The sequence below is a fragment of the Papaver somniferum genome, chromosome 9 (assembly GCF_003573695.1).
Source record: "Papaver somniferum cultivar HN1 chromosome 9, ASM357369v1, whole genome shotgun sequence".
Classification (NCBI taxonomy): Eukaryota; Viridiplantae; Streptophyta; class Magnoliopsida; order Ranunculales; family Papaveraceae; genus Papaver; species Papaver somniferum.
Genome location: NC_039366.1, coordinates 192,483,149 through 192,501,629, shown reverse-complemented (window position 1 = coordinate 192,501,629; position 18,481 = coordinate 192,483,149). Strand labels below are relative to the sequence as shown.

General features: G+C 34.8%; 2 protein-coding genes across 3 annotated transcripts; one reads left to right on the top strand and one right to left on the bottom strand.

Annotated features, from left to right (window-relative positions):
* The first annotated feature begins 5,032 nt into the window (after positions 1–5,032).
* Positions 5,033–8,020, top strand: LOC113310196 (reticulon-like protein B21). Of its 2 annotated transcripts, none has more exons than XM_026558791.1 (10): positions 5,033–5,875; positions 5,952–6,092; positions 6,168–6,221; positions 6,305–6,407; positions 6,498–6,572; positions 6,684–6,837; positions 6,924–6,993; positions 7,147–7,212; positions 7,391–7,513; positions 7,604–8,020. In XM_026558791.1, the coding sequence occupies exons 1-10, from the start codon at positions 5,161–5,163 to the stop codon at positions 7,804–7,806; spliced, it is 1,704 nt and encodes a 567-aa protein (XP_026414576.1). In that variant the 5' UTR covers positions 5,033–5,160; the 3' UTR covers positions 7,807–8,020. The 2 variants fall into 2 exon arrangements, with proteins under 2 accessions (XP_026414576.1, XP_026414575.1); XM_026558790.1 differs by having other exon boundaries at positions 6,165–6,221.
* Positions 8,021–8,127: 107 nt separating this feature from the next.
* Positions 8,128–13,620, bottom strand: LOC113310197 (probable membrane-associated 30 kDa protein, chloroplastic). Its single transcript, XM_026558792.1, has 11 exons — positions 13,318–13,620; positions 11,030–11,139; positions 10,816–10,926; positions 10,634–10,698; positions 10,468–10,549; positions 9,722–9,796; positions 9,368–9,438; positions 9,180–9,262; positions 8,928–8,992; positions 8,724–8,798; positions 8,128–8,457 (listed from the first exon to the last, which is right to left on the bottom strand). The coding sequence occupies exons 1-11, from the start codon at positions 13,451–13,453 to the stop codon at positions 8,344–8,346; spliced, it is 987 nt and encodes a 328-aa protein (XP_026414577.1). The 5' UTR covers positions 13,454–13,620; the 3' UTR covers positions 8,128–8,343.
* Positions 13,621–18,481: the final 4,861 nt, after the last annotated feature.

Here is an 18,481-nt window from a genome sequence, read left to right as displayed (position 1 = left end):
GGAAACGAGAAGAAGAGTAAGCCAAACTAAGGCATGTGTCCAGCTCCATGCAAAGCTATTTAGGCACCCATGGGGTTAAAATAAGGCAAACTTTCAATTGGGTAACTACTATTTATTTTTGGGGCAACCTAAAGGCCCCAGAATATATATATATATATATATATAGAAAAATTTGGCATGCTACTTCCGGAATTGGGTCAATGGGTTTGGCTAAATCAGAGTAAAAGTTTGGACTGTGATGCTGGAGCTACCAAACGATCGCCCAAACGTGTCCGGTCACGCTCTTCTTTTAAGACAGTCGACTCGCGATTAACTTAGACGAGCTTTAAAACAACGATACTTCATCGATTATTTTGAGCTGCTTAAAAGCGATGCTTTACGTGCATTCAGTACATACGATATCTTATATCGGTTTCACAAACAACTTAGTTTTTTTAACCTAATAGCGCCACGTGCAATTCTTTGCGGTAAGTCCCACGAATTGACCCCTTACTCGAGACATCAAACTTGTCACAAACTGAGGGATGCTCACTGAGGTATTGGTCTGGCGGTTTACAGCGTGCGACATACAACACACCCATTACGAAAAAGTGTTAGGAAAATACGGGAGGTCATCAGTAATGAGAGTAGTGGGTGAAAGAGTGGTCATAGTGGAAACGTGACAATCACCACCACCTACAAAACCCCACTACTACATTACTCAATCTCCTCCACTTCCTACGAGATCAGAGGTTTGCGCTCAATGACTTGTATAAATATGCTTTCATCCTATGTCAACAATAACACGAAGAACACAAGTGTTATCAACACAAGTAACCAGAAATCATTTTCTGATACACAAGTCATAAACAACCACACCTTCATAATTCAACACTCTGATCTCAAATACCTTCTTCGCTTTCCTCCCTAAGATCAACCCTTCTCCTTCACTTTGTGACCGAATTGAATCTGGAACGGCCATTTCTTGGTTTAGGCCAGAGTCTTACAGATTGATCTCTCGAATTTAAAGTACTCCCGTGCAGTGCATTGTTTAGGGTTTTAATTCATTTCTCATCAACACAACCAAAATTACCAAGAACAACAGAACCAGTTTTTACCCTCAAACAAGAGGTAGTTTTAGGAATACCCCCTTGATTAGTGAAATAGCCCATCTAATTTGGGACAAAATTTAAAACCAACTAGCTCATCTAATTTGGGACGGAGAGAGTATCAAACACTAATTAATTTATAACTTTATACAATTAGTCATCAGTAATAAATAAGGACGTATTAGACATCAACATAAAATGGGCAAATAAAAAAATTCTAAAGATTACTAATGAATGACCTTTTTTATCCTAGAATTTTTAGGGGCCAACAATAAGACAAAATAGGGTCGCCCAAACCTAAATTGAAGCTAGCCCTTATCTCGCGTATTTCGTAATGGCAAAATTGACCTTCAACAATCGGTAATTAATACTACAATCGGTAGTTTAACTACAATCGGTAGTAAGTGTGTTACCTTAGCCTCCGAATATATTCAATTTTTGAATTTTGGTACTACCATAATTGGTAGTAAGTTTGACTTCCGAATGTATATTGGCCCTAAAATGAGATTTTGTCAAAATTCTAAAATTTTTGTACTTTGGTTGTACCGTAATCGGTAATAAAATGTTACTTTAACCTCCGAATATAATAAATTTTCGAATTTTGGTACTACCATAATCGGTAGCAAATTTAACTTCCGAATGTATATTGGTCCCAAAATGTGATTTTGCCAAAATCCTAAAATTTTCGAACTTTGGTACAACCATAATCTGTAGTAAAATTTGTTACTTTAACTTCCGAATATACTCAATTTTTGAATTTTAGTACTACCATAATCGGTAGTAAACCGAATGTATATTGGCCCCAAAATGTGATTTTGCCAAAATCCTAAAATTTACGAACTTTGGTACAACCATAATCGGTGGTAAAATGTGTTACTTTAACTTCCGAATATACTCAATTTTCGAATTTTAGTACTACCATAATCGGTAGTAAATTTAACTTCCGAATGTATATTGGCCCCAACATGTGATTTTGCCAAAATCCTAAAATTTTCGAACTTTGCTACAACCATAATCGGTAGTAAAGTGTGTTACTTTAACCTCCGAATATACCCAATTTTCGAATTTTGGTACGACCATAATCGGTAAGTGATGCTTAATATCTACCGATTGTGTTCACGACCCCAAATTCAAAATTTCAAAACTTAATAAAATTTCGAAATTTTCTACTTTCACATTCAGTAGTTAATGGTGTTCATTATCTACCGATTGTACGCAACTTTTAGTACAGAGAAATTGAATTTTTGAATCACGAATAATCGGTAGACACGATCAATTTACCTACAGATTATGGTTGATATTCTTAAGAAATGAAGAACATCAACCATAATCGGTAGGTAAAGTATACTATTATCTACCGATTATGTTTCTGCTACTGTAAATTCAAGAACATCAACCATAATCGGTAGGTAAAATAGATTTTTATCTACCGATTATGTTTCTGCTACTGTAAATTCAAGAAAAATTTCTGATCAAAATTTTGATTTCAAGTAATCAAATCCTAATTTTGAATCACAACTACTATCATCTATTCGTTTCGTTTGTTTAACTCATTTTTTTCTTTTGATGTTCTAAGTTTCAAGTTTAAGGTTAATGGATTTTGGGTTTTACTTTTAAACAATTAATCATAACATTTGTTTGATCGACGATCTTTGTTTTCGATCAAAATTATAACGATGAAAAAAAGAAGAAGAGGATATATGTTTAGATTTGGTATAAAGGTGAGGGACAATATAGAGAATTCTCTATTTTTAAGACACTCCTTAACCCCTTCAATGGATGGGAATAAGAAAATGGCCCCTAATTTTTTTTAAGTGGCCCCTAAAAATATTAGGTTTTTTATTTTTCTTAGTAACAGGTCTCAAATAAATACACTTGGCCTCGTACTAGGAAGGATTTGGAGAACAACAATAACTATAGTCCACCCTTGCTTTAGTGTGACACAAGAAACGGATGCCTCATTAAATAGGGGTTGATTATAAATAAATAATGTATACAGTCGCCTGGGATGTGGCAGATTTGTTTGTCGAGCAACATATCACGTGCCGTGGACGCCCAACAAATGAAGAAAACAAAAACAATAGCAACAGGACTTGGGACCTTCACTGAAATCAAGATCCTGCCCCAATAGCGAACTAAAGAATCCTTGGGTAATTCTGATTTCACCTCTTTTCTCTTTAGGACTTCGAGGAAATAACCTCTGCTCCAGGGACGGACCCAGGAAGGATAATTTTTTTTTAAGGTCCGGACTAGAAGTCTTGGTCGAGTAGTAATTTTTTTTTTTTGACTTGTGGACTGAAAAAGCTACCTAGGCTAAAGCCCCTTTTAACCCAGCTGTTGGTCACGTCCCTGCTCTACTCGCATAGAATCCCTTTGAGTTGGACCTTGCATGATAGTCACAGGGATTGCACTCGACTATAGCATAGAGTTTGGCATCGTCCGTCCGTCGGTAGTTCTTAGGCTCTATTGTTAATCCATGTTCCTAAAGCAATAGGCCTTTGCTACTCTCTTTTTCTTTTCTCTTTTTGCTGCAACAGAGAAAATGCATGAGATTGGGAACATTGTAACACTCTGTCTGTTGTGACCTGGTTAAGGGTCCACCCAATTTAAGAAACAAAGATCTTGATCTCAAAAATAAAAATAAAATATATTCTTTGCTTGTATCAAACTTATAATTATTATTCTTAGTACAAAGAGAACAACAAATCTCACTTTTACTTGTATAGCAAATAAAAAATGGGATCAAACTGCACTAACTTGAGCTTCACGTTGGTAAAGTGCCACATCTCTGATCACAAATGGAAGTTGGTAATGATTTCTTAGCGTTAGTGCTTGGAAGATGCACTTGGATTCTCTTTGCCCATTCTCTAATAGTATGACCGTGTTTGTTTGTATCTGACTGGTAATCTGAATCCGAGTTTCTGAATTAATTCCAGACTCGTCGTGAGTCAGATATCAGATTGTTTGTTTTTAATTTTGAGTCGGATCTGACTCGACCTCTGACTCGGAGTTAATCCCTGACTCGAAACTATTTGAGTCAGGTAACAAAATACCCCTGACTTACGGGATCAAACCACTGACTCACATTTTTTTGAGTCAGTTAAGTCAAATCTAACTCAAAACAAGCATACTGACTCAAGTCCGGTGATTTCAGTCAGATTCAGACGACTCAGATCAGATGACTTGAATGAGTCAGGAGTAAACAAACACGACGTATGCCTTCTAGGAAGCAAATTTCAGCTTCTTTTTCCTAAATCGCAGGAGAAATAAATATTACTAATGACTTCTAATATGTCTTTGTAGAAACAGAAGCACTTTTTTTTCGGCGTAGCTGATTATCAGTTGCACAAAAGTACCAACTTACTTGGCAAAACAGCTATGACAAATTGCAAAATTCTGTTTCTCCTCAAACCTTTTAACTGATGGACAAAAAATAAGGGATCACAACTTCCGTATTCATCTCTCACTCTCTCTATCATCAGCTGTTTTAGTGTCTTCTTCCCGCATGTGGTAGGGATTCATCACTTTTAATAGGGGTTTCTTCACTCTTCTTGCCGGCTACTAGTCTACCACAACGACAACAAGTGAGTGCAAAGGGGTATAGCCAAAATCAAAGCTAAAATGGGGCCACAAAAAAAGAAGAGTAAAATGGCTTCACATATAATGGGAATCGGGGGGTGTAGTTTATTGCCTTTTCATCCGCTCATCTGATAAATAAAAGATCGATTATAGAAATAATATGCATAAACAGACTGTGAGAACCGGTTGGCAAATACTGCACACATATGTTGAAGCAACTAAGAAAAATACATATACCAAACGCATACACAAAAGAGTCTCTACATGAAATACGTACAAATATGACCAAAAGTATTGGACAAAACATAAGAAAATCTATCACTATTCAGTCCCCACCAATTATATCTTAGATTCACAATCCTTTTCCTTTACTCATTTCTCTAATGATTTTTGCTTCAATTCTAAGAATTGCTTAATTGTCAGTGACTGAGAGAATACACAGAGAGGAGGGATATAGATAAGTTGCAGAGTACTAGAAAACAGAGCTGGAGAAATGCAGAGTCCTGGTGGTAGTAGTAGAAGAAGTACTACTACAACTGCAGCAAAAACTGGTGTAATTCCAGGTTCAGTCTGGGAGAACAGAATGAAGGTTGATGAAGTTAAAGGTGGAATTAAGGTCTTTAATGGTGGTGATCAGAACAATGATGTCGGTGGTGGCGGCGGCATTGATCATTCTGGAAATCAAATTCAAGTTTACAGAAGAAGATTACCAAGAATTCAAAGCAGTAACGGTAATGGTGGTGGTGGAGAGATTGGAAAGAGTAAAAGACCATTGAAACCAGACACTACCGACGGAAATGATCAGAAAAATCCAATTCAATTAAGGAAATCTAAATCTGATAAAATTGAGAAGACCCGAACTCCCACAATCAAGAAAACTAGATCTCATGGAGAACAGAGAATTTCAAGTGCAATTAAAGATAGGGAGACCATCTTGAATAATGGAAGTCAGAGTGCAAATCAAAAGAAGAATGTCATTGACTATGACTGTGATGATGAAGAAGAAGAAGAGGAAGAGGAAGGAACTAATTTGAATGAGGAAACTGAAAATGAAGAAATTGATGTCAAAGAAGTAAATATTGATCAAGAACAACTGAAACTCAATGTGATGATAAAAAATGAAGAAGACAGCAGAACTCAAATGAGCAAAGAACTGGTAGTTGTACCTTCAAATTTGCTAGTTGGAAATCTCAAAAACTCACCTTCAAGTAAGTAAATTACTAGTTCTTAAAATTGTTGAAATTTTGTAAATTTCTCAGTTTTCAGTCATGACATTGTCTGCAGAGTCTGAAAGAGTTGTAATTTGCCAAGAAGAGAAGAAATTGAATGAGATCCAGAAAACATCAATACCCATTTCTTCTGGGGTTAGCAAAAAAACAGCACCACCACAGCCAGTAAAGAAGGATACTCCAAAAATTCCTCCAAGTAAGTTCATTTCCTCATTTTCTTTATTCTTTTTCCTAAATGTTTGCTTGATCCTATATTCTGTCATTTCAGCAGGTTCATATGAATTTCAGAGATGTCCAGATTCCCAAAACAAATTACAAAATCTTGGTATTATTCTAATTCTTCATCCCTGTATGTAGATTTTACTACTTACTGTATTATTTAAGTAATACTGTATATTTTCTTGGCAGTGGATCTAGTGATGTGGAGAGATGTATCAAAGTCAGCACTTGTCTTTGGGTTTGGAGCATTTCTTATTCTTTCTTCTTCTTTCACCATAGATCTTAATTTCAGGTACATCATTTATTTTTATCTATAAACAAACAAAATCACATTAACTTTTTTTATTTCATCTTAACCTTTTTTTTTCTTCTTTTTTTACAGTTTGATTTCTGCAATTTCTTACATGGGTCTTCTCTACCTAGCAACAAGATTTCTCTATACATCAATTATTTGCAGGTTAGTAATTCTGTCAACATCACCAAGTCAGATGACCGATTTGATACCCTCTCTATGTGAACTGATACCAAAACTGCTAACCTTACCATCTAAAATGAACTTCTACCACAGAGGGGGAGCATATTCCCAAGAAGAATCAAATGGGACATTAATGGTAGGAGAAGAAGAAGCAGTTTGGTTATTAAGATTGACTCTCCCATACTTAAATGAGTTTCTACTGAAACTTAAAAGTCTTTTTTCTGGAGACCCTGCAACTACAATGAAGGTAGAAAAATTCCAACTGTACTTTTTTTTTACTATGTTTTGTAAAGAGTACATCTGAAATGGGAAAGAATTCTGTGATAATGGCAGCTAGGAGTGCTTCTGTTTATTCTGGCTCGCTGTGGAAGCTCCATCACTATCTGGAAGGTTGCGAAATTGGGTAATTGTACCACCAAAACCCCCCATTCACTGACGTTCTAACTAAATTTTCCAGACAATTATTCCTGGACATATGTTAGGTTGGAAACGATCAAATGTCACAGCTTCTGCACTAGCATCAAGTTTTTTCTAAACTCTGACGTCTGTTGTGCAGGATTTTTTGGAATTTTTACGGTACCAAAAGTTTGCTCATCATATTCTACTCAGTTAACTGGATATGGTAAATATCACTTACTGAACTTCCAATTTTTCTGAAATTCTGCCATAACTACAAATAATGCAACAAGTGAAGTAATAACTACCTAGACAGCAAATGAGCAAAGCAAATGTATCTCTACAATGTATTGTTGCAATCAAGTCTTGACAATATCTAAACATTTCTCTGCAAAAATATGAAGGTAAATTTTGGATCAGACGGTTTCAAGATGCATGGGACTCGTGTACTCACAAAAAAGCTGTAGCCCTTGCTGGTTTTACTCTTGTGTGGAATTTATCTTCAATTGTAGCTCGCATTTGGGCAGGTATTTATTGTGCAAACCAAAAGAAAATGCATTTTAGTACTGCCTAAAAAATTGTAGCTAATGCAAAATTTATTAACTTGGTTTGTGCAGTATTCATGTTAATTGTGGCGCTTCGATATTATCAGCAATCTTTAGTACAATATTGTGGAGTACTAAATGAAGGATGGGGATCAGAAGAGGAAGAAGAAATAATAGCAGTAGATAGAGATGATTCTGGTGAGAGACATTATTGTGTTTCCACGACCTCTATAAAAGAAGTTGTGTTAGAAGAAAAAAATAGATTGGTGAAGTAGGAAATAATATGTGGTCCATCATCTAATACGATGGTACCAGTAACCCTAGTTAAGCTTACTTCTATCCATCCCTTCATATGATGTGTGCAATTTGGTGTGAAGAAATAAGTGATACCTCTCTCTACCTGTTTTTGTATAGTGTATGTATTAGCTGTACCTTTTCAGTTACTTAATAATACCCAACAGTTTTCTACCATAAGTAGTTGAGACGTGAGAATTATCCTCTCTAACAATGTCTAAGGTAGACTATTAACATTCTTAATCTGGCTTGAAGTAATATGGAAGGGATAAAGAAACATACGACATGTATTAGGATATGAATTTATGATGTGACAAATGTCAAATATATAGATTGGCACAGTGAAAGATTTATACCACATTTGCTTCTCCTGATCTCTACCAAAACAAAAATACTGTCACTTCTAGACATTTCAACTGTACATTGTAAAAATCTAAATGCAACGAGAAAAGAAAAGAATAAGATATAACACAGACATACTATAGGTTTCTCAAATTCAAAAAGATTAGACCAAGTCTTCAGTACTCACTCGCTTTTCTCCTCAATTCATTAAGTTCTTTCTCGATTTCTGTGTCTTTATAAGGGTAAGGAGTGCTGCTGGCAGCTGATCTACCAGGTGGAAGCTCTTTTTTCTATTGACACCAAACAGAGAAAACAAGAACAAAACAAATGAGAATCCTTCTTTGCAATATGAAAAATAGTTAAAAGCATGTGAAAATAACAAAGTGCTGCAAAAGTACTGTCAACTTCACAGGTCAATACATACAAAAGCACAGTAATCACTGTCTAGAACTCCAAGATTGTTATTTATTAGGGTTGAGTTTTGATATGGCTACTAATGCGAATCTAGAATAATCTACTGTAGCTGTAAAAAAGTAACAATTAAAATAAAACGTACTATTGCTTTGCCAGAAATTTCTTTCTTCAAGTTCTCAAGATCGTCATCCACTGATGAGCTCTCCAGGTATGCAAACTGCAAAGAAGACACGGTAACAAATAGGATAAACCGTTAATTGTTTTTTGCAACATTATTGTAAACTAATGCCAACTTCAAAGGCACACATGAAGTGGGAGATTGGAGGGGTGATGGAAGAAAAGGTACCTTTCCTTCAAGGTCGTCTGTGGTTAGCTGATTCAGCGCATCTGCCTGGGATTCCATCGCCTCCACTGTCGGGAGGAAAATCATACAGTTTTTACACTTCAGAAATTTGTTTCAAAGAAAGAAGTTGGAAATGTCACACTACCGCACTCACTAATGACATAACCACATAATCCTTGCAGTTGGGTCATGACATGTCATGCTGGCTAATAACTGTCTGTAAGAACCGAAACATAAAATTAAAGAATCTTTTACCCTTTTCCTCCATCTTCTCAAAAGCTGAAAGAGCACTGCTTGTATTTACATTTCCCAACATTTCGCTCACTTTAGTTGCCGTCCTGATGCAACAAAAAGAAGCCGGCATAAGAATAAAATCTAAGGAAACATAACCAATGAGTACAAAAGTTGATAGAAATCAACTAAAATTGGAGTTGAGAACAAACTTTGCAGACTGAGCACGTGCTTTGAGGGTATCTTTTTTTGACCTTGCCTCACTTATTTTGCTTTCCAGAAGCTAAACAAAAGAAACCACTGAAATTGCTGTTACGAAAATTCATAATCCCATCCGTTAGATAGTCAAATGGACATATAAACGATACACATATGCATAAACCCTAATAAAACCTCGCTTATGCGATATTAGAAACATCATCCTGGTTTAGAAATAAAGACAACAGAAGGTTTCATTTTCATGAAGAGTGACGCGAAAATATCAAAAAGTTGGGAATGCACTTTACAGACTAAAACAACTTCTTAAAGAGTGTTGACATGAATTGAATGAGAACTAAATAAGATACCCTGGTATTTGAGACGAGATTATCGACCACATTCTTCTGCTGATCAAGCTGAGTTTTCAAAGCAGTTGCATTATCCTGCAACAACATAAAACAGCACAGATATGTGTTAGGCCAACGGAAAACAGCATCAATCAACAAGTATCTTTACCTATACTAAAATTCTTATCCTTGAGAGTGATAGTGGTATGACCTAAACCAGTATCAAGCCGACTGAGAGCAGGAAACCATGTGTTAAGACCTTTAAATGGGTGCCCCAAAACACATGAATTTGACGAACGAGCATTTGGGGATTGCTTTCTAGCATGCAGTGACTATAAATTTGCACCAAAAGTAACCTAACAGAGTTGAACAAAACTTACACCTGAGAATATAAAAGAAATGCATACTAACATCACTGCATGCATTGATTATTCATACATTTTATTGGGAGCAAGTTGGTTTCTGCACCAAATCGATGTAGGATTTCAGTATGTACAAAAAAGAACCACAAAGTTTCAGCATCAGATATTCATATGGCAAGAGGTACCCAACAGGTGTTCGCTAACACACTTGAAAGTAAATTTAACTACTTAAGAAAATTATTTAAGCTCAAAATATAGGAGAGGTGTGGGAGTGGCATGAGACTTTGAAATAACTCCGACAATACACCATGTATCATACATATCAAATATAAGTATGACAAATAGAATATCTAACTTACAAATTTAAACAACAATTGGTACACATTATTAAAAAAGAGTACCCACAGCATAAGATTTACGCCTCTTCAGCGCTTCTCGAGCAAGATTATCATCTCCTTTCTCGAGAGCAAGTTGAGCCCTCCGATACCTTTAATCAAAAAGAACATTAACAAAGTCAGCCTCTGAAAATTTAATTAGGTGTTTTAGGCTTAAACTTCAAGCCAAGTCTTACCAATCTTCGGAAGCTTGTTGTGCAGCTTTGTATTTGTTCTCCAATCGCTTCTGAGATGCTAAGACCTTCACAAAGATAAATAAGGTTTGTAAGTAGAAATGGTGAAGATCCTTCTTAAAAATCCAAACAACCTGTAATGTAAACAAGAAAAATTGCCATGCGATGTGCTAAATAAGTCGTACCTGTGCGGTAGCCTGACGCATCTTTGTCAAGTCATCGTTCATTTCAAGCACTGTTTGCTCTAAGATCTTCTCAGGATCTTCAAAGGAGCTAAGAACCGAATTTGCATATGACTACAAATAATTATTACATGCTGTAAGAATTTAATAATAGGTCCAAGCTTAGCAAGAGAAGCACACAAAATGTTTGCATGACAAAAATTCTTCTACGTCTCACCTTGACAACTCTGGCAAAGCGATCAAAAAGGTTCATTTGGGTACCAAGCGCTCCCCTACATCTGGACCGGTTGGGACGGGAAGCTGGAACTGAAAGTCTTAAAGATCCCACTGCAAAATAAAAATAATTTATAATAAGGTATTTAAGCTTGAAATAATAAAACAAGTTGAGAAATACTGGTTTATACTTCTTAATTGAGTTTGAAGCTTTAAGCCGATGAAGAATAAACCACTTTTTATACTTCTTGGGATGAGAATAAATTATCGATATAATTTAAGAATTCATTTGTTGATCATAATCACGACATCGAGATAAAATGAATTTGATACTTATTATCAAAGAGAGAAGATAACAGGGGGGAGAGAGCTTAGAGAGAGTTTCCCTTTTCTTTTTTCTGAACTGTCAAAGATTAGAAAGACACATTCTACGCATCATAGTTTGAAGAATTCTTAAGTCCCATGCACACCATTCAGTGAATATTGGACTATAAATAATAGATGCTCTAGGACCACTTATAGTGATTCCACTAGAAAAATTATTAATGCCAAAACAAAGATAACGAGAGATGTTCTTCTTAGTATACTGACATCATTTTCTTCCTACATATTGCGCTAATTAGGCAGCTGTATTTGCCCAACTAAGAAGTTTGGAGCACAGGAGACCTGGGGAGGGAGACCTCAGAGACAACTAGCAATTCAACTCAGTACACTGAAGAAGCTACAGATATGATTAACAGACACACTTGAAATCATGACATCTTCTCCTCCGGAGGCAAATTCTGTATCCCTATTGTATAATATAACTATATCATACAAATTCACTGACAAAGATACTGGTATCTGCATTATGTTCATAACCTAGCATGATAAGAAACAGCTTTCTGTACTGAATAGCTAGGGAAACTTCATGAATGCTTATCGTAGTTCACTTCTTTGATAAAAGTTCTATTTAGCTTAAGGTGGTTTAGAGCCTACTCCTTTAATACTGCTTTACTTGTCCATTTCTCTACACACTTGCAGAATGCAAGGTTGATTTCAAATGAAAATAATAATGAGAAGAAGCGTGACATTTCATCAGAAAATCGAATGGAAAGCTACTCCAGGAGACCAGGACAAATCCCAAACACTCACATTGGCAGCACGACCACTATTAGGTTGCAATCAACCATAGACACACCTAGTCTTCGGATGCCTTCGCTTAAGGTTTTAAATCCTAAAACAAACAAAAAAGCGAGGGAACAAATCTGATCTCTGAACCATCGTCCTTTCTTCCTACAATCCCAAATGCTGCTTTGACGAACCAGATAGTTCGATAAAAGAACCAGCGATAGTTCTCAAGTGAAATTTCCTGCCTGATCAAACATGCCCATGTGGTTTTGAGGATAAACTTCTTAAGTTGAAAAGCAATCCCATGAAACTGACCTTCTAAGTCTATCAGATACCTACGCCTCGTCTGTTAAGTTTCTTTCATTTGTCTAAGCCATATCAACTAGAGAACCCAGAAAATAGCTAATGCTACTGGGAACAAACAATCAAACAAGTTCTTGTAACATTGTAGCCTTAAGCTCAGACAATTACACAAAATCCTTTCCCTTATTACTAAAATCATGAAGCATATCTACAAGCTTGAGTACTTTTCAGCCAATTAAAGGCAGTCTTAAACTAAATGATACTATGATATAAAATAAAATCTCTATACAGATTTTTTGTTTCACCCCCTCTCTGGAGAGGAAGTCTCGTTTCTAACCATCTATGATTTCTCTCCTTCTGATTTTACATGTCAGAAAAAAAAAGAAAAAACCCTACATGATTAAGCTACAATAAGTGTATTGGGTTCATAAAGGTGCTTCATGCGCAATGTATTCAAGTGAGATTACCATGTGTTCTCGATCAAGCTCCTAAGGTCACATGTTTTCATCTACATATCTAATCCAAACCTTCTACAAGATGAGACAAACTTAGCTCACGTGTAACGTTTGTTATAAGCTATAACCCGACCCTTGTGTGAGGCAAAGCCAGCTTTGCACACCTTATTTGAACAATTGCCACTAAAACTGAGTTTCAGTACTGATAATGATGCTATTTCAAGAAGCAATATACTAAACTAAAAGAAAGTAGTCAAAAATGATTCCAACAAAACCAAATTAAAACTTTTCTAAATTAGTTCAGTAGATATGGTGGTGATAACTACTAATCAACGAAACAAACACAGAATCTAACCAAAATCTCAAAATCAAGGGATAATAACGAAACTAAAAAGAGTCAAAGATAGTGAAAAGAGGGGCATACCACCGCCATTGAAGAATGATGTTCTGAGGGGTTTTCTTAGCATAACAAGCCGGTTAGAGGAGGAATTTGAAGAAGAAGAAGATGGTGGTGTAGGTATCAAACTTAAACCAGTAACTGGAGAAGCTCCTATCGCCATTTTTTTCAGACAGACACTCAATTTGGAGGAGTGATTGAATCAGATGTTAGTTTCTTCACCCCAAAATGAGTGAGTAATTTCCTAAGAGACGAAATGAAATCCACACTGAACCTTTTGGAGAATTGGGGATTTCTATGATTTTCTATGTGTGGTGAGAGAGATGTCAAATATTACCATAAGTTTACAATAAACAAATGGAAAAACTTAGGCCTGGGCCCTAAATATGTTCAGTTTATATGATCACTGGGACTTCTAACTTCTAACATGGAATCATCAGGCCCAAAATATTTTTTTTCTTATGGTAGGGACTAAAATATTTTGTGCACTCATAATTATTTGAAAACAAACTAAAAAAAGGCTATTATTGAGGCGTCACAATCTAATAGAGTGGCGTTATCTAATAGGACAAAAACGGGTCACTCATAAGTAATATCAAAAATCCCTTACCTCAAATAATTTTGTAATGATTAAACTACTCATATTACATTAACGATAATAATTATTTAATTAGATTAACAAAATTCAGTTCAATTAGATTATTGATTCTGAGATTAGATTACTTGTCTTGAATTACTTTAGATTGCGATTTCTTTTACGGCTAGGAACCAAAGCAATTTTCCTAGCTAGGAAAAGAAGAACTCCTAGCCGTAACTAGTTTGAAAATTTATTTACCGCTGAAACCTAGCCGGCAGAAGATTACATATGTATCTTTTTCCTCATTAGTTTATCGCCAACAATTTGTTGTTATTGCTCTAACCCTGGACTATATGTTTAGTTTTGACGAGAGAGAAGATTTTTAAGAAGCTAATAGCGTGAAGTATTGGTTTGGGTTGGCCGCTGTCATTACCATTGGTGACTGATCATAATTGTGAACCGGTGATGATTAATTTGGTGAAGATTTTTGAACTTTAATCACATCATATTGCGCAGTTGAAAAGATAGAAGACTTGGGGTGTATTAATGAAAAGAAAAGAAAAGTTATTGGTTGTTGTCATCCATGGACAATCTTTTTATGAGTACTGGTTTCTTCAAAACAATGCGAAGATGATTCGAACATCCCTGTATCGACATTTTGTTAGTGTCCACTGGACCTCCAATGGCTAGTGTCTTAACAAGTCCGTTACTGCAACAAAAAAAATCCAACTGTTAAGCCAATTACAGCTAACTGATAAACTTGCCCCCAAACGCAAAAGAAGCCTTGGAAAAAATTTGAAGATTCATGATGTTTTACGGCTAGAATTAACCAAATCGTAAAGTAGTTACGGTTGATCTTGTAAGCCTCGACCTACACGTAAAAGAACTTGAAAATAAATCAGAGTTGCAGGATTATTTCCTGTTAGGTTTTATCAATTTCGAACCCAACCGTAACAGATTCAGGGGATGATGATTTTACGATTATGATTGGAGAATGCTGTAAATTATCTTTCGTATCATAAATTTTTTGAACTGTCAATTAATCAAAGATGATGAGATAATCAACTGGAAAAAAAATGATTTACGGTTGATGAAGAAGAGGAAGTTTAGAAGAAGAAAAAGATGGAGCAAATTTTGAATTAGAATTATGTTTTTATTTTAGTTTTTAGGTTTTGATTTTAGATGGAGGATAATTTAGACATTTGATATTGCCTCAAAGACACCCCATAACCAATATTTTAGTCAATAAGAATCCATGTGAAGCCCCTCTATTGGAAATTGAAGCCCCAATAATAGGCTTCAAACTAAAATATAACATATCTGGAAAATTATGCCTTTGAAATTTTACAAATTTTATTTCGTTGGAAAGTTTTTAAACAGATCCACACAGGGAGTACAATTAACAACAATCAAATTTAAGTTTTTTAGGAAAAATCGGAAGTGATTGTTGATTAAGGCAAAATTTTCAAAAACTGATACTCCAACAAAAAAGTAGAAGGACGTACGACGAATTATGCAAATACCACCTAAAGGATGTGTAACTTTTTATTTAGCTGCATTCTAATTCATACATCCAGTAGTTTGGTTATGTAACCAGTAAAAGGATATATATGCCTAAACAAATAACATTCCAACAACAAAACGACGCATAACGGATTATGTAGTTATTTTCTCGACTGCATAACATATTATTCATCAGTTTTTTTACCTGCATAATAGTTTATGCTGCCATTTCTTTTTTCTGATTTTAGTGCTTATAGAAAAATTTGAGCCATATTTTCAGATGCATATCAAGTTATGCGTCCATTTTCTCGGATGCATAGACATTATGCAACAATTTTTATTACGATGTTAACAAAAATTTGGTTGCATAAGTACGTATGCATCCATGTTCTCGACCGCATACATCCAGACATTTTTTCGTAGTTGCATAATCATTCTTTGATTTATTTCAGCCCTAACAAAAAAAAATCCCCATAATGCGTTATGCAACCATTTTCTTCATATATAACAGGTTATGCATCCATCTTTGTAGCTTGATAATAGATTATGCAATCGTTTTTTTATTTCGGTGCTAACAAAAAAGTTTATGCACAATATGCTATGCAACCATTTTTGACTGCTGGCATATTATGCAATTAGTTTTTAGATGCGTAACAGACTATCCAACCATTATGAAAGGATAAATTCACCAAAATCCTCCAATTACAAATAATGATAAGTCCTACAGTTACGATATAAAGAGTACCAATGCTCGGTCATCGAGACAACTCAATAAATCAAATGAAAAATAAAAAATGAAAACTCTATCTGCCATATGTTCAAAAAACATGAAATAAAGTTACAGAAATCCTACAATTTAAATGAATGCATAACAATATTTATCTAGCATGACAAAGCATCAAGTTTTAGTGGTCGCGGCAAGAAGGTGAATAAGAAATCTATACCTATTTTTTGGTCGTATAAAGAAGAGCATTCACAACCAAAAATCCATGGCGATAATACTCATTTTCACCTGATTTTTAACATGTCTCTTGCTAATTTTTCCAGCTGAAATACACCTCAAAACCCACCTAAACCACAAGCAAACTCGGTCCATAAGAATGACACATCCTAGCCACCTTGTACATAGCTAAAAACTACGGCAGCGCATGCGTTCTCACCTATTTTGTAACTCCAAAACTTTGTTCACGGATGAGGCGAATCGAGCACAACTTTTTATTTATCATGAAAACTTCCTAGCACAACTTTTTATTTATCATGAAAACTTCCTAGCTAAACGTAAGCAGATACAATTGGTTCCAACTCCATCTTTCCATATAGTCTTTCCATTGTTGCTTCCATTCCTGAAGAATACAATATCTTTATTAGCACCAAAATCACTATATTTCATTATCAATGAGAAAAATCTCAGTAATGAGCTTGCCACGTAACTATAAAAATTAAGGTTGATTTATCTTGGTAATAATATTGATGATAACATTATCATTAGTGAGACAGTCAAGTCTTGGACCAGGAAATTGTTCATTGATGAAATTACATAGTTAAACATGAAAAATTTATCTGATAAAGAATTATTACAGGAAAAAACTCAAATTTCAAATACACAATGAACCATATGGAGTACTCGACGCTCTAAATTAATTGAACATAAACTTACAACAACTCAACATCATTTCAGGAATAGACTCACAAACCTCCAACTCCATGAAAAACGAAAAGGACCCCTATCATGGCGTTTATACAATGTTGTACATCTCTATTTTGGTTTTAACAAAAAGGCCAGATTATTTCACTAGCTCAGTTAGAATCTAAAATACACTAATACATAAAAGTTTAAGAATAAGGAATATTTCATTTGTACGACTAAGCCCATTTTTGCATGGAAATCATTGGGATTTATATATATCTACAAGTTTTGATAATTAGGGGATACATCTTTGATGTGGATCTTAGTTTCGGGAAATAAGTCTTGAATTTCCAAAACAAAATGAAAACAACACTCCAATAATATGAAATTACAATTTCCAATGAATTCACAGTGTATCCCTATCCAAGATATTTTATATGTTTATGTATTTCTTTCTTAAATGCTAAAATCCGTAGATCAAACCAATCGAAATCAATCACCAACAAAAACCCAAAAATTTTACAAAATCCACAAGTAAAATTCCTTTGATTCGGTTTCTCGGGAAGATCTACCCTTCAAAATTTGCATTATACTTGAAAACAAAGAAGATTCGACAACAAAAGAAGATATTGTATATGTTTGATAAGATAATCTGACGAGGCAGTCTCCCCGGTAGAGTATCGGTTCCTACTACAACAACACCATCTTTTATATATTTTCCCCCAATACCAAATTGTTAGTGTTGGTAAATTGTTAGCATTAAAAAGAGTGGAGATGGAGGACTCTTTATCACTGTGGTTTTCTAGTTTAGTCAATTGAAAGAAAAAATATCTCGGAGAAAACTAAATTTTCAAAAATTGGGTTTCTAGATGAGAAATTGGAATTATTAGGTGTGTGATTGAAGTTTTACTATACTTGTGGGTTTTAAGGTGAAAATAAAAACAGAAAATTGGGCCTGATAGTAGTTTTCACTACTCAAAATCTTTAAGGCATACAATTGATTATCATACGTAGGGTGCGGTGATAAGGGGTGGTTTATGATTAGTAATTTATTTAGATATCCTTGAATACCTTAAATCACACAATTTCTTTTATTAATTATAAACCTAATTTAAAAACTTAAAAGCATAAACTTAATAATCACAAAATCAGTTTTATTTTCCCCCTTTTATTTACTCAATGAAACCTATTCATGGAAACCCGGTTTAAAACTTTCATTATCGTCGATTCATAAAAATTTGGTCGTAGACCAAACACAACAATAACATGATTTTTACGAACATAAAACATAACAATAAAATGATTTTCATGAAGAATCATAGTCATTTTAATTGTTCTTCTAATCCGCAAATTGAAGAAGAAGAGGGAGAATTTGAAGTAGAAATCAAATCAAGTAAGGTCATGTACATTGAAAAGTATTTCCCACAAAACCATGTCTTATTTTCCAATGTTTGATTGACATATTATTTAAATCGAAAATATTA